The 13,761-nt window shown below is 52.9% G+C and overlaps 5 protein-coding genes across 5 annotated transcripts; 3 read left to right on the forward strand and 2 right to left on the reverse strand.

The window, feature by feature from the left end:
* Positions 1 to 38: 38 nt before the first annotated feature.
* GT037_001676 (ferritin ribonucleotide reductase-like protein) lies at positions 39 to 929 on the forward strand (the record flags this gene model as incomplete). The annotated part of the gene is made up of 1 exon (XM_038926723.1): positions 39 to 929. The coding sequence occupies one exon, from the start codon at positions 39 to 41 to the stop codon at positions 927 to 929; it is 891 nt and encodes a 296-aa protein (XP_038790015.1).
* A 1,231-nt stretch (positions 930 to 2,160) lies between these two features.
* Positions 2,161 to 4,218, reverse strand: GT037_001677 (glycoside hydrolase family 17 protein; the record flags this gene model as incomplete). Its single annotated transcript, XM_038926724.1, has 2 exons — positions 2,161 to 2,320; positions 2,375 to 4,218. 2 exons carry the CDS (start codon positions 4,216 to 4,218, stop codon positions 2,161 to 2,163), a joined length of 2,004 nt encoding a protein of 667 aa, XP_038790016.1.
* A 2,060-nt stretch (positions 4,219 to 6,278) lies between these two features.
* GT037_001678 (uncharacterized protein) lies at positions 6,279 to 7,473 on the forward strand (the record flags this gene model as incomplete). Its single annotated transcript, XM_038926725.1, has 2 exons — positions 6,279 to 6,675; positions 6,779 to 7,473. 2 exons carry the CDS (start codon positions 6,279 to 6,281, stop codon positions 7,471 to 7,473), a joined length of 1,092 nt encoding a protein of 363 aa, XP_038790017.1.
* Positions 7,474 to 7,651: 178 nt separating this feature from the next.
* GT037_001679 (uncharacterized protein) lies at positions 7,652 to 9,478 on the reverse strand (the record flags this gene model as incomplete). Its single annotated transcript, XM_038926726.1, has 1 exon — positions 7,652 to 9,478. One exon carries the CDS (start codon positions 9,476 to 9,478, stop codon positions 7,652 to 7,654), a length of 1,827 nt encoding a protein of 608 aa, XP_038790018.1.
* A 1,289-nt stretch (positions 9,479 to 10,767) lies between these two features.
* GT037_001680 (nuclease domain-containing protein 1) lies at positions 10,768 to 13,410 on the forward strand (the record flags this gene model as incomplete). The annotated part of the gene is made up of 1 exon (XM_038926727.1): positions 10,768 to 13,410. One exon carries the CDS (start codon positions 10,768 to 10,770, stop codon positions 13,408 to 13,410), a length of 2,643 nt encoding a protein of 880 aa, XP_038790019.1.
* Between the last annotated feature and the right edge of the window lie 351 nt (positions 13,411 to 13,761).

Below are 13,761 nucleotides of genomic sequence, written 5' to 3' on the forward strand. Positions count from 1 at the left end.
ATTACTCGATTACTCGATTTTAATACCCAACCATCAAGATGAAGTCCACCATTTTCTCCATCGCTGCTCTTGCGGCTGTCTCTACTGCTGCTCCCGTCAAGCGTGCTGACGGCCCATCCGACGGCGAGATTCTCAACTACGCCCTTACTCTCGAGCACCTCGAGAACACCTTCTACGCTCAGGCCCTCGCCAAGTACAGCGTTGAGGACTTCAAGGCCGCCAACTTCTCCGAGGAGACCTACAACCGCATCATGACCATCTCGGGCGATGAGAAGACTCACGTTGAGTTCCTGACTGGTGCGCTCAGCGCTGCTGGAGCCAAGCCCGTCGAGGCCTGCACCTACGACTTCGGATACAAGGACGTTGCCTCCTTCCTTGCCACTGCCAGCATCCTCGAGGGTGTTGGTGTCAGCGCCTACCTCGGTGCCGCCGCAGACATCATGTCCAAGACCTACTTGACTGCCGCTGGATCCATCCTGACTGTCGAGGCCCGCCATTCTGCCTACGTACGCAACACCATTAGCGAGTCGCCTTTCCCAGCTCCCTTCGACAACCCGTTGAGCTACAACGAGGTCTACACACTCGCTGCGCAGTTCATCAAGTCCTGCCCAGAGACCAACGCTCCTCTGCCCGTCAAGGCTTTCCCTACCCTTGCTGCCTCCGCATCCGACGGAAGCATGATGATCAAGGCTGGCAGCAAGGTTACTCTCAAGACCTCTGGATACAAGGTTGACGGCAAGGTTTACGCTGCTTTCATCACTGTTACCGGCCCTGTCTTCGTTGACGCCATGGAGGTCGAGGGTGGATTCGAGGTCATGGTCCCCGAGAAGGGTATTGCTGGACAGAGCTACGTTGTTCTCACCAGCTGCAACACCGCTGCCACTGATGACACCATTATTGCTGGTCCCGCCGTTGTTGAGGTCATGTAAAGTGGTTGTCCCACAAGCAGAGCTTTCAATCTCGAGTAATATCAGCTGTGACACATTGTAGTAATGATAGTAGTAGTACTCTTAAATTCTAATTTCTAGTCTCAATCTTGCTCGCGTCTTTGAAACTGGTGAAAATCTCTATAATGCTTTGACACCAAAAAGAGGTGCGTGACCCATGTGGGAGGGGTTGTCATCTAACTGTTGATTTGCAGTGCTTGTAAATTTGGCAATTCAGTGTGCAACGCGATTGTGATAACTTTATTATGTTACTGGAAGCCATGGTCGACCACTGCGATACTGTGATTACGATGCTTTGAGACACCACCCCACATGGTTGCCAAAACACTTTGGTGTCTCAAGCCTCACGTATGTTCTAACACATCTCTCTTTCTCGACTGGAATTAGGCTTCGCAGCACACCCTACTGCTCGTTTGTACACATGCTTTCTACATTGTAGGCGCTACATAGCCCTTTCGATCACTCAACACCGATTCACCTGATACCACACTAAAGGCGACCAGACCCAGCAGCTTGACACGGATGATCACCCCTGCCTGCTATTTCTCCGCTTCTACTCACTACGCATGCAATCGCCGTGCCAGTGGATCCAGCTGACGCCACCCCTCATAACCAGATGAACACATACCCGTGATAGGGCCAATCTTGACGCAATCGGATGACGCGGCCTCAGGTAACGAAAGAAAGAGAAAGAGAATAAGACTCAAAGGATACGTCTCTTGCATTTATTTATTTCCGCACATGCTCTATCTACAAAATGCTTTTCTCTCAAACATTTTCCCTCCTTATTACACAAAGCGCAGAGGGAGAAAAATGCAGCCCGGAGCCTGAGCCTGGGTAGAGACTTGCCCAAAATCCACCAGATATACACAATAGAGCCAGCCGGGTTCCAACATATTCCCGGTAATCGTATATATACACAAGTAGAGGGCTTCCTTTCCCTCTAGAGATTATCCAATGCAAAATTCCTAACATGTCTCGATGTAGGGGCCCAGACAAGTAGACACCCAGATTGTGGGATTTCAGGCCCGCGTAAAAGAAAAGGAAAAGGGTACAATTGTGCCCTGGATATACAAAGTTCGCGGAAAGAGATCGGTAGAGCGGTCGAGAAAGAGTCGCCGCATTGATGCCGAAGATGAAAACGCCCGCCAACGCCATGCCGTCATGCAAGAACTCGTGATGAGAATGAATGCTATACGCGCTCGTCTCGTATCTAATTGTCGTACGTCGAGGGTAGAGATTTGCCGCCGCAATCGGGGATCTTGAGGCCAGACTTGAGGTTGCGGTTGATATCCATGAGACCCCATTTGTCTTCCCACTCTTTGCCCTTTTCATTGTACTGAATCTTCCATGGCTCGTCAAATGCTGAGAACCTGCAGACATATGTTAGTAACGGTGCGTCAACGAACGGCGATGCAAACACCTACCAGAAATACTCTGTTCCGTTTGCCAGACTTGGGCAGACCCAGTCTTCCATGAATTGGTTCATCTCATCAATCCCAGCAACGGATCCTCCGGCGCAAGTCTCGGCTGCACCACAATCAGTGCCGCCCCCGGATGGCCAACCAACTTCTGCGATGACCTGGTGTATGCCGTTTTGACTCGCAGTGAGAGACACATCATGGGTTTGCCAGAAGTTCCAGGTCCAGGCGGCCGCCTCGCTGACGTCAACACCAGCAAAGAAGGGATGAACGTTAGACATGACAATATCGACCTTGGAAGCCATGTCGGCAGTCCAGTTGTCACCTAGATCGGCCATGGCGACAGGCAGCTGGCAGCTGTGGTCCGAGATGTTCTTGCGGAAATCGGTAATGTGACCGAGTAGCTCGGTTTCCGTCAGGTCTTTGCGGTAAAGCACCTCGTTACCGATGATGATACCCTTGAAGTAATCGCAGCCGTAGTCGTCGAGAATGTCCCATGTTTGAGCGATCTGTCGCTCAGTAGTAGTATCGTTCTTGTCGAGCCAAACACCGAGCCAAATCTTCATGGTGTCCTTGATTTCCAAGCGGTCAATGGCATGGATGAGCATCTGAGTCTGGTTGCAATCGGTACCATACAAACGGACTGAGTTGGTCAGTTGCGACATGACAGCCAAGTCTCGGGTGATGTTGTTTTGCGATGGTCCGACGTGGAGACAGTCTGGGTATTGTGTGTTCAGTGGAGTGTAGTCCATGCCCGGGAAGACCTTGTGCAGATCGGCGTTGTTCATCAAGGCCTTGATCTCATCAGAATCCTTGCCAAGATCCTCCTTGTTGTCTTTGGCGACATCTTGGGAAGATTGCTCAGCTTCGGCTTTGCTAGCGTCGTGGCCTCCGCCCTTGCCGATAGTAGCACCTAGGACACCACCAAGAATCGCACCCAAGAGAATGAGAGCGATGATAGAAATGGCGATCCACATTCTCTTCTTCCGCTTCTTCAAGTCGTCTTCGGCTTTCCAGCTGGCGATCTTTTCTGGCATGAGTTCTCCACTTCCGTTGACCATGGGCACGGCATCGTACTTGGTGCCGTCTCGCGACGACGCGGCAGTGAAGGCACCAGCGCCTGCGGCAGCACCAACAGCTCCGTGGTTTATTGATGATCCCGGAGAACCATTGCGACTGCTGCCGTCGCGCGAGCCACCAAATGGCACGAAAGAGCGTCGCTTGTTCTGCATAGAGTTGTGGTCTGGGCCCATTCCCCAGTCGTCATCATTGTCGACTTCGTGTGGGTTGATTATGCCCATCTGGGGAGCGAGGTTCTGGGCAGACGAAGAGTAGCGGTTGTAGGGCGTGTCGTTGTAGGGGGCGCCGCTGTGAGGAGAGTGGGGCATGCTGTGCAGGGAGCTGTCACTCGAGTACATGCCAGCGACCAGCGGTGCGCCTGAGCCGTAGGAACGATTCGAGTACATTGGACGGGGCACCATGGGCTGGTCGTAGCCATTCGGGTCGTTGAAGGGTGAGGACTGCGAGTTCCTGTTGGGTACGCCCATAGGTCGTCCTGGGCCTGGCATACCTCTCGCAGCGTGCATGCCGCTCTCGCGTGGGTGGTTGCTAGCGACGCCGTTGGCGATGCCGTTGATACCGCCGCCAGCGGCTGAGTCGCCCATGTTGTCAGAGCCTGGAGTGACGCCTGGAGTCGAGTAGTCGGAGTAGTTGTTGGGGTCGGTATACTGTCGCTGCTGGTGCATACCCACGGGGGTGCGATGAACAGGCGGAGGCGGCGGATTGTCGTCGGACGGTAGGGAGTCTGGCTGCTGTCCTAATGGCCAAGCCTGGGGTTGCTGGAAAGCCATTGTGGGTGCTTGTTTGAGGTTTTCTTACACACCTCGCGTCAAAAGGCGAAAACGACAGGCGGGCGCGGGCAACGCTTGGAAGTGGTAGCGGACGGCGGCGCGCCGCTCTGCGGATCGCGATGGGCGGACTATGGCTGGGCCTGGCTAGTGGTTGGGGGCGCGGGACACGCTTGGTCGAGGGTTTCTTCTTCGTAGGAGCTGCAACGCAAGGGCCCGACAAAAACGAGAGAAAAGGATGATGCAGCGTTTCGCAGAGGCGCAATTGTGGAGAGAGAGAGCAGTCGTGTGGCCGAGTTGATGCAGGTGTGTTAGTCGGGTACACGGCTCTGGCACGACAGAGGCTGACGGATTGGCTGCGCTAGCCCGCAAGATTCACCCAGGAAACCACCAGCGAACCCACCTGTGACGTCTCCGCCAATGCACCAGCCTCCAAACAGCCTCAACAGGTTTTCGCCGTGATAAGCTGCTGCCGTTGCACATACCGAGCGAGCGCGCCTTTTCGCAGACCCGACCATGGCCCTTTTTGCTTTGGCGGTCGTGCTCTGCTTCTCTCTCAACTCTCTCATCTCTCATCAATTCACTCCCGTATCACGATCAACACAGTGCCTGCCTGTTGCTGCGCTGTGATGCATCGCGCCTGCCTGTGCGCCCAAAGTAGGCAGGCGCGATATAGCCTCACCAGAAACAAGCAGTCGCAGTGAGGCCTTGGCGCTACCCACGGGAAGCCGCATCGACAACGGCGCGAACAAGGGTTGGGCCATAGGCAATCTCCCATATCAGTTGCATCTTTATTGCCGCGAATCCTCTTTGGTGTCTATCCCTTTCATCCCCTGCTCGACTGCACGCCTTGCCGTCTATTCTGCATAGTCTCTGCTGCTTCGAGCTTCTGTCAACAACGTCTTTGACTTCACCACGTTCCACCATTAGCTCCTCGTGTCAGCCGCTACCGCAAACGGCTCCACTCGGAAATCTGGAGCGACCTACTTTAAGCCTGTCTAGTCTGCATAGCATAGCCTCAACTTTGCCATCTGTTTGCCATCGCCCATCGCGTTTCCTCTTTTTTTCGCGCACTCCCATCTTTTGCTGGAGGTCCGAGTCCGTTGTCTCAGCCACGGTCGTCATGCGCGACTTCCATTGCCCTTGTAGCCATCTGATCGCTGTGGTGAAACACAAACACCAGATCGCCATCCGGCCCGGCTGATAAGACATGTTGTGCTCACCACTCGATCCTACCCCGCGCCCTTGAGCGAATCTTGTTCCGCCGTGCATACGAGCGCCGCGTCAGCGTCAAGTCATCCTACCGGACTTCAGCAGCAGCAGATACTTGTTTGGCTCTACTGTCAAAATGCGCGCCAGCCTTCCGGCCTCTTACATGCTGCATATGGTACACGTACCACGGTCACGTTTCTGCAGCCAAAATATTGGTTTGCATGCACCATGCCTCGCAACATACATTAGCACCTTTGCACGTACACTTTGACATCTACTACAGTTGCAGCGAGCTAGGCTTCAAATGCGAGCCGGAAATTAATTGAACATAGTCCATCTGGTCAACTATGGCGAATCTGCGCCCAAATAAATTCAACGACTGTCACATACCCCAACAAGTATTGTCTCTTAGATCTCGGGATTCATTACAACGTGTACGTACATGGTACAGTGTATGCTGGATCCCCCAATTGTAGCTAGATGGCGGTTGAGCGCCTCTATGCCGAAGATGCACACATCGCGCGAACTCTTCCTCATACGTAGGTAGAGGCTCAAAGGAGCTCCATCTGCTCAACATCAAAATACATCAAATACCATGTCTCGGCGCAATAAGCTTTCGGTCGCATCCACATCTGACGATACCATTGGACTCAAGTTGTTGGACGCCTCATCTGGTCTAAACTCATCAAGTCCGCTGGCGCATGATTTTCCTGATCCGGACAACCACAATGGTAAAATCAAGCATTCAACCATCACGAAGAATGGGGAGTAGTAGCATCTGTATACATATAAATATCATTCCCTTGGCAACTTAACTATGCTCTCCCTACAAAAGTCAAACTGTCCAAGCAATGCCATCCCGCGCCCAGATTCACGCTACCATCACCACACTACCCACCGGTCCCCCTCTTGTCATCGCCATCATAGGCGGCACATCAGGCATCGGATCATACACGGCAAAAGCGTTCGCCTCCGTTTACCGCAACGCTGGATCCAAACTTCGTGTCTACCTTGTTGGTCGCGACGCCTCACGCGCAGAGGCCTTGCTCACGGATGTGCGCTCGACGAGTCCAGGTTCAGAATGGCGGTTTTTGAAAGCAAATGATCTGGCGATGATGAGCGATGTCGATACCGTGTGTGCGCAGATCAAGCGGTACGAGGAGGAAGAGCCATTGAAGGGGGGAGGAGGACCGAGGATAGATATGTTGTACATGAGTCAAGCGATTTCACCTTTAGCACCATCCAATCGTGGGTCCTCTTTTACTTCTTATTACCAGATGAGAAACTGGAGCATAGTCGCATAGTAGCAACAAAAATCTCCATATGCTAACATCAACAACCAACCCTACAGCAACAAAAGAAGGACTAGACACTCAGATGTCTCTCCTATACTACTCCCGCATCCGCTTCATCCTCAACCTAACCCCACTCCTCTATCGCTCTCAAAGCCCCTCAGGCGCCCACGTAATATCTGTTTTCGCAGGCACAATGGAAGACCGCATCGATGCGAAAAACCTCCCTATCGGCCCACCGCCGCCCAAGAAATACGGCGTCACATCGGTCCGCACGCACGTCTCTTTTATGAAGACGTATCTTTTCGAGGGCCTGGCTGAGAAACACGGTGGCAAGATCTCTTTTATTCATATTTACCCTGGGCTAGTTGATGGGCCGACATTCTTGAGTCATGTGAATCCATTGTGGTTCCGTATTTTGTGGCGTGTAGCCAAGGTATTGATGGCTTGGTACATGACGAGTCCTGAGGTTTGTGGGCATGTCATGGTGTTTTTGGGGACGGGGAGATATCCTGCACAGGGCTTAGGTGTTGGGGCGGATGACGGCAAGGGTGATACGGAGAGCGGTAAAGAGGGAAACGATGTGGCATTCAGTAGTGAGAGAAAAAGAGGCGGCGGTGCATATGCTGTCGGTCAGAGGGGCGATGAGAAAAAGGAAGTTAGTTATGCGAAGCTGAGGCAGAGTGACACCAGGGACAGAGTGTGGAAACATACTATGGGTGTGTTGGAAGGTGTTCAAGGATTGACAAGATAGTTGGATGGTGGGGCTGTGTTCGTAGCGAAACGTCTTTTGTAAATGAACCATGAAAAAGAAACCGTGAACACATGAAACGTCGGAATATGGAAGGGGTATCTTTCTGCATTGCAGCACTTCTTATCTCAGGTTTTTCTTCTTCTGCTACCTGTCGTGAGCCTATCCCATACCGCAATCATCACTGCCAAAAATATTCCCAATCTTGCGCCACACCACTATTGAAAGCATCGTTGCCATCATACAATTCAGCTTGAAAGTTCGTAAACTCGGCAGCTAACCCAGGAAAGTCGCTGAGCCATTGTTCAGCTTCCTCAGAAATGTTTGGTGTAGCGCGACGCTCAGGTAGCGATGGATTAAGTGCCAGCCCCGGTGTGATGGGGTTGCTGTTGATGGTAATATGCGACATGGGTGTTGCGGAAGTTCGTATGCGCGGTAACGGTTCAGTGTACTCGTCTTGTCGATGTCGATAATGGTTACTTCGGAGCTCATACTGCAGTAATTGATCGACACAAGCCGCCATTGTTCTCGTGGCGGTTAGGTGGAGCTCATAAGTTCTTTCTGGACATGGGTCCGGCAATTGCACCCACTTCAGCACCAGAGAGAGGAAGATGATGTCTTTCAAATCACTTCCTTTGCGCCCCATTCTTGCGATGAGAGATCTGATGGTATTTTGTACAGTTGCAACAAGTGCTTGTTCATGATGTGCGTGCATTTGCTGCTCTGGGTGCTGGCAAATCTGTTTGATGCGCTGGCATATCATAAGAGCTGCCCACAAAGTGTCTGTTTTGCACGTATAATAGTAAAAGTCTTGCTCCGATGATGGTCCATCAGCTGCCTCCTTCAAGATTGGAGGATTATAGAAATCCTGATAGGCGAGTATGGCTAGCGATGAATCAATGCAATGTAGCCAGACTTCTTTTGTCGCTTCGGGGTTTCCCTGGTCGTTATAAAGGAGTGGTTTGTACAAGCAGAATAGCGGTCGCCGAAGGTACAAATCGAGAAGAACGCGATGCAGCAGATCCCCTCGATCACCAGGCATTAGTTGACTGCGGTGCAAGCTGAGGATCGAGGGTTTGGAAACTAAGCACTTTTCGACTTTCCTCCCTATTTCGATTGCCTCGTTCGCATCAGGCGTCGAGCGCTGCACAAGCGAAAGAGCCTCGAACCGCTGAGGAAGAGATGTAGCAAGGTAAACCTGGTATACAGTGTCTGTGAGATCGCTGAGTGGGCGCGAAGCGGGTATCTTTGTTGAAGATTCGTCGAAATCCTCATCGTTTAAATTTGTCGGTACTGGACTGTAATTGTCGAGATCAGGAGCTATCAAGGGCATTCCTCCCATCATTGACGCTTGTAGGTCGATTTCTAGAACGGTTGCCCACAGCCGCTTTCGCATCTCCTTCTGATAAAGTGAAATAGACTTTATGTTGGCCGGATCCCAATGTAAGCCAATCATCATAGCTGAGCGTACAAGAGCACCACTAGAACGCCAAAGCGTCTCCGGCTTTCGAACGCTACTGGAAAATAGCACAAGTATCTCGACTTGAAGGGTTGATAGCTCGGTTTTCTGTTTCCGTCCAAGTTCGTCGAGCCATGCCTCGACATAGTTGATAGCTGTCTCTTTTAGATAGAGTGTATGGGCTTCGTACTCGTTGGCGTTTGTTGCGTTATCCAGCAAATAAGCTCTGGTCATAAGGCTTGTGAGCTGTGCGATGATGCTGGATGAAGAACCGATCTCAGATTCGTTGTTATGCCATAGCCTTTCATACTGACGCATGAATGTTGGGCGGTGAAGAACACGCATAGTTCGCTCGAAATACTTGAAGTATATCGAAACTAGCCTATCGCAGTAAGGCTTTGGAGGTAGCGACCCCCAGAGCTTTAGCAATGTAGGCGAAGATTCATGGTCTTTCCGGCGATGTAGCAGTGATAGTGAATTCCCTCTGGATTTGTTCTCAAGAAACTTGATCTTCTTGGCAGATGCCATTAATGGTCCATCGTAAGCCATCCTATTGAGAAAATCTTTGACATCGAGGAACTGGATTCAGTTAATTCAGTGCCCGGAATCATAGTGCTGTTATTTTCTTGCCTGGTTGAGGAGCGTAACCCTGTCGTTCTGCCCATGATACTGTGACCGATCTCCTTCAGCAACGACCATGCCAAGCAGAGGAAGATCTGTCGACGTCGGCCGGTCGATGCGTGTTATTGCTGAGCTTTGATGTGCACGAGCAACGCCCAAGAGCTCTTCCACTTTTGCCATTCGGTGCTGAAGATCGTCGAGCAAGCTTAAAGGCGCACTGTCAGAAGTGCTCGATAGTCGGGGTCGTTTTACTTTGGATGCAGCTGGAATGATGATGCCGCTTCGGTTGTAAGTGCAGGTCTCAGCGATGGATGCTTTGGTGCAATTTTCGCATGGCGTTGTGCGGTCGCATTTCAGCTTTTTCTCGCGACATCTAAGGCATGAAACAACTGGTCGAGGACGTCTTGGGGGCGACGCGTCGTCCATCTTCACCGTATGTCAGGGTTGCGAGGTGTGGACGGGTCTCCTGCCAAGTTGGGCGGGGAGTTAATGCTCGTCTGCGGCACAGTTCAAGCGTCCCACGTGTACCCCTGGCAAAGTCCGCTTACCAGCATTGTCGGGTCGTGACGCGGAATTGTCTTTGAACCAGGTAGTTTTTCAACAACAGGAGAAGCAGGGCAGCAAGGAAAAAGACGTCTCGGGAAAAGAGATAGTCTCTTGAGTAGATATACTGCAAAGGTACTTGAGAGTGTTCCCAGGCGGAGCGCATGCCAGACACGGAAGCCTAAGAAAGTGTCTGTCGCGGCGTGTTTGCTGTGATGTGAAGCATAATTTGCGGGCTCTCGGCACGTAGCTCTCTACCAGCGGCGGCACGCGAGAATCGACGTTTGTATCCAGGTACCCAGATAGGTTATGGCGTGGTGTTCAAGTTGGGGGCAGTACAGTTTGGAGTAACAGAAGTCTGGAAGGCGGCGGCGGTGACGTCTAGCTTCGCCTAGGCCTCTGACCCCACAGCGAAAGGTCCCTGAGTAGCAACGGCGAGATTTGCCCGCCATAACAACACGTAGCTTCACTATCCCCGAATTGCAATTGACATACATTCCACACATCAATTGCACCTCACAAAAACTCCCCTTGGTACATTGACCCCATTTTGGTATCTCCTTCAGGTAAGTGCAGGGGAATTGTTGCGTGGCCCCACCTGGCATCTGAAGCTCTCTGGACACGGTAGCTAACAGCTCCCCCCCCCCCCGTTCTGCAGCTATCCGACGTCCATCATGAGCAACCTCTTCGAAGCAAAAGTTAAGAGCGTCCTTTCCGGCGATACTGTCGTCCTCCACAACATCAACAACCCCAAAGCAGAGCGTACACTGAGCTTAGCCTTTGTAACTGCGCCGAGACTGCGACGAGAGGGAGACGAGCCTTTTGCCTTCGAGTCACGCGACTACCTCCGACGTCTGCTCGTAGGCAAGGTCGTGCGTTTCCAAGTTCTGTATAAGATACCGACTGGCGCAAACCGCGAATATGGCCTCATCGTCACACCGAACAAGGAGATTCTTCCACAACAAGCCGTCGCTGCGGGCTGGGTCAAGCTGCGAGACGACGCCGGTCGCAAGGAAGACTCGGACGAAGCTGCCAACCTGCTTGAACGACTTGCAGTAGATGAAGCCCGCGCTAGGGCAGACTCCAAGGGCCTCTGGGCTGAGACTGGCGGCAGGATCAACTCATCTTCAGAGCTGAGCGATCCGCAACAGTTTGTCGAACAGAACAAGGGCAAAGACATTGACTCGATTGTTGAGAAGGTCCTCTCTGGCGACCGCCTCATCGTGCGATTCCTCCTCTCGCCCACCGAGCACGTGCAAACAATGGTCCTCCTCGCCGGTGTCCGCGCACCAGCAACACAGCGAACAAACCCCTCCGACGGCAAGGTCCAACCAGCCGAGCCATTCGGTGACGACGCGCAACAATTCGTCGAGGCTAGGTTATTACAGCGAGGAGTCCTTGTCGAGGTTCTGGGCACGACACCCAACGGCCAAATTGTCGCAGACGTAAAGCATCCTACCCAAGGCAGCATCACACCTTTCCTGCTTAAGAACGGATTGGCCAAATGTACCGACCACCACACCACTCTCCTTGGCCAGAGGATGGGTATATTGAGGGGGGCCGAGAAGCAGGCAAAGGATGGTCGCCTGGGTGTCTACAAGGAGCATGTTGCGCCCAAAGTCAGTAAGGCAGGCGAGCAAGAAGCCACCGTTAGCCGTGTTCAGAGCGCCGACACCATCTTCATTCGGAACAAGGCGGGTGCAGAGAAGCGCATCAACCTCAGCAGCGTCCGTCAACCGAAGCCTACCGATCCCAAGCAATCACCATGGGTAGCTGAGGCAAAGGAGTTCTTGCGCAAGAAGCTCATTGGCAAGCACGTCAAGTTCCATGTCGACGGAAAGCGACCGGCGACCGAGGGCTACGACGAGCGCGAGATGTGCACCGTCACTTTCCAGGGCAAGAACATTGGTTTGATGCTTGTAGAGAGCGGTATGGCTTCAGTAATTCGCCACCGACAGGACGATGCCGACAGGAGCCCGATCTACGACGACCTCCTCCTTGCCGAGTCCACTGCACAAGCTGAGAAGAAAGGCCTCTGGTCGGATAAGTCCCCCTCCGTGAAGCAGTACGTCGACTACTCGGAGTCGCTCGAGAAGGCCAAGCGTCAACTCACTCTGCTTTCGCGGCAACGCAAGGTACCGGCCATTGTCGACTTTGTCAAGTCAGGATCGCGCTTTACTGTATTAGTACCTCGCGAGAACGCGAAGCTTACCTTTGTCCTCTCCGGTATTCGCGCACCTCGATCAGCGAGAAATGAAAGCGAGAAGGGCGAACCGTTTGGCAAGGAGGCACATGAGTTTGCCAACCGCCGCTGTCAGCAGCGCGACGTCGAGATTGACGTTGAAGACTGCGACAAGGTCGGTGGCTTCATTGGTACTCTGTACATTAACCGTGAGAACTTCGCAAAGACTCTGGTTGAGGAAGGTCTGGCTACGGTTCATGCCTACTCAGCGGAGAAGTCTGGCAACGCAAACGAACTGTTTGCGGCTGAGCAAAAGGCCAAGGATGCACGAAAGAACTTGTGGCAAGATTACGATCCATCTCAAGAAGAGGATGACGGAACAGCAGCAGTTGCTGAGCCCACCAACGGCGACGCTGAACCATCAAGGAAGGCAGACTACCGCGATGTTATGATCACCCACGTTGAAGACGACGGAAGACTCCGTCTGCAGCAGATCGGCAGCGGCACATCAGCCTTGACATCCCTGATGAGCGCCTTCAGCAAGTTCCATCTCAACCCAGCAAACAGCGCGAGTCTGCCAGATGCACCCAAGGCCGGCGAGTTCGTAGCAGCCAAGTTCACTGCTGATGACCAATGGTACCGTGCACGCATCCGACGCAATGACCGAGAGAACAAGAAGGCTGAGGTGGTTTACATTGACTACGGTAACTCGGAGACGATCCCATGGGCCCGCCTTCGTCCACTCTCACAAGCCGAGTTCCTGCCATCGAAGCTGAAGCCGCAGGCGGTAGAGGCCCAGTTGGCGTTTGTTCAGCTTCCTGGCAACTCTGAGTATCTTGCCGACGCCGTCAGCTTCATCTCGCAAGAGACAGCTGACCGTGAGCTCGTCGCCAGAGTTGAGGCTACTGAGAAGGATGGCATGCTCTGGGTAACATTGTACAACCCCGACCAGAGCAAAGACGGCACAGAAAGCATCAACGCCGACATCCTTAGCGAAGGTCTTGCCATGGTGCCAAAGAAGTTGCGGCCATGGGAGCGCAACGCCAGTGTGCTTGCTGCCATGAAGAAGAAGCAGGACGTGGCCAAGGAGGAGCGCCGCGGCCAGTGGGAGTATGGTGATCTCACTGAGGACTAGATGTTTACATAGTTTGTCGTCGCAGAGCTAGCACAATGGCAGCACGAGTGAGAAGAATGTAGCAATAGAAACAAAAGCATGTGTCACAGCCTCCAAGTGAGCAAGATGCCTTGTGATGAAGGCCAGCTGCTGTAGCTGCCGAGGTGGAGGCGCAGACGCGGGCGGAGTTGAACGGCATATCATTGGCGGGCTTCGGCGGCGTTATGTTCTCTCCCCACTCGTCTACGGCAGCGAGGCGGTGCTAGGGCTGGCTGTAGGCAACCACCAAATGCACCCCAGTCAGCCCAGTTGACTGAACCCGGGTCTTGTGCCATGACGACCACCTTCCAGGCAAACGCGCTGCAGGCTTCC

The sequence above is a fragment of the Alternaria burnsii genome, assembly GCF_013036055.1.
Source record: "Alternaria burnsii strain CBS107.38 chromosome Unknown 750, whole genome shotgun sequence".
NCBI classification, from domain to species: Eukaryota; Fungi; Ascomycota; class Dothideomycetes; order Pleosporales; family Pleosporaceae; genus Alternaria; species Alternaria burnsii.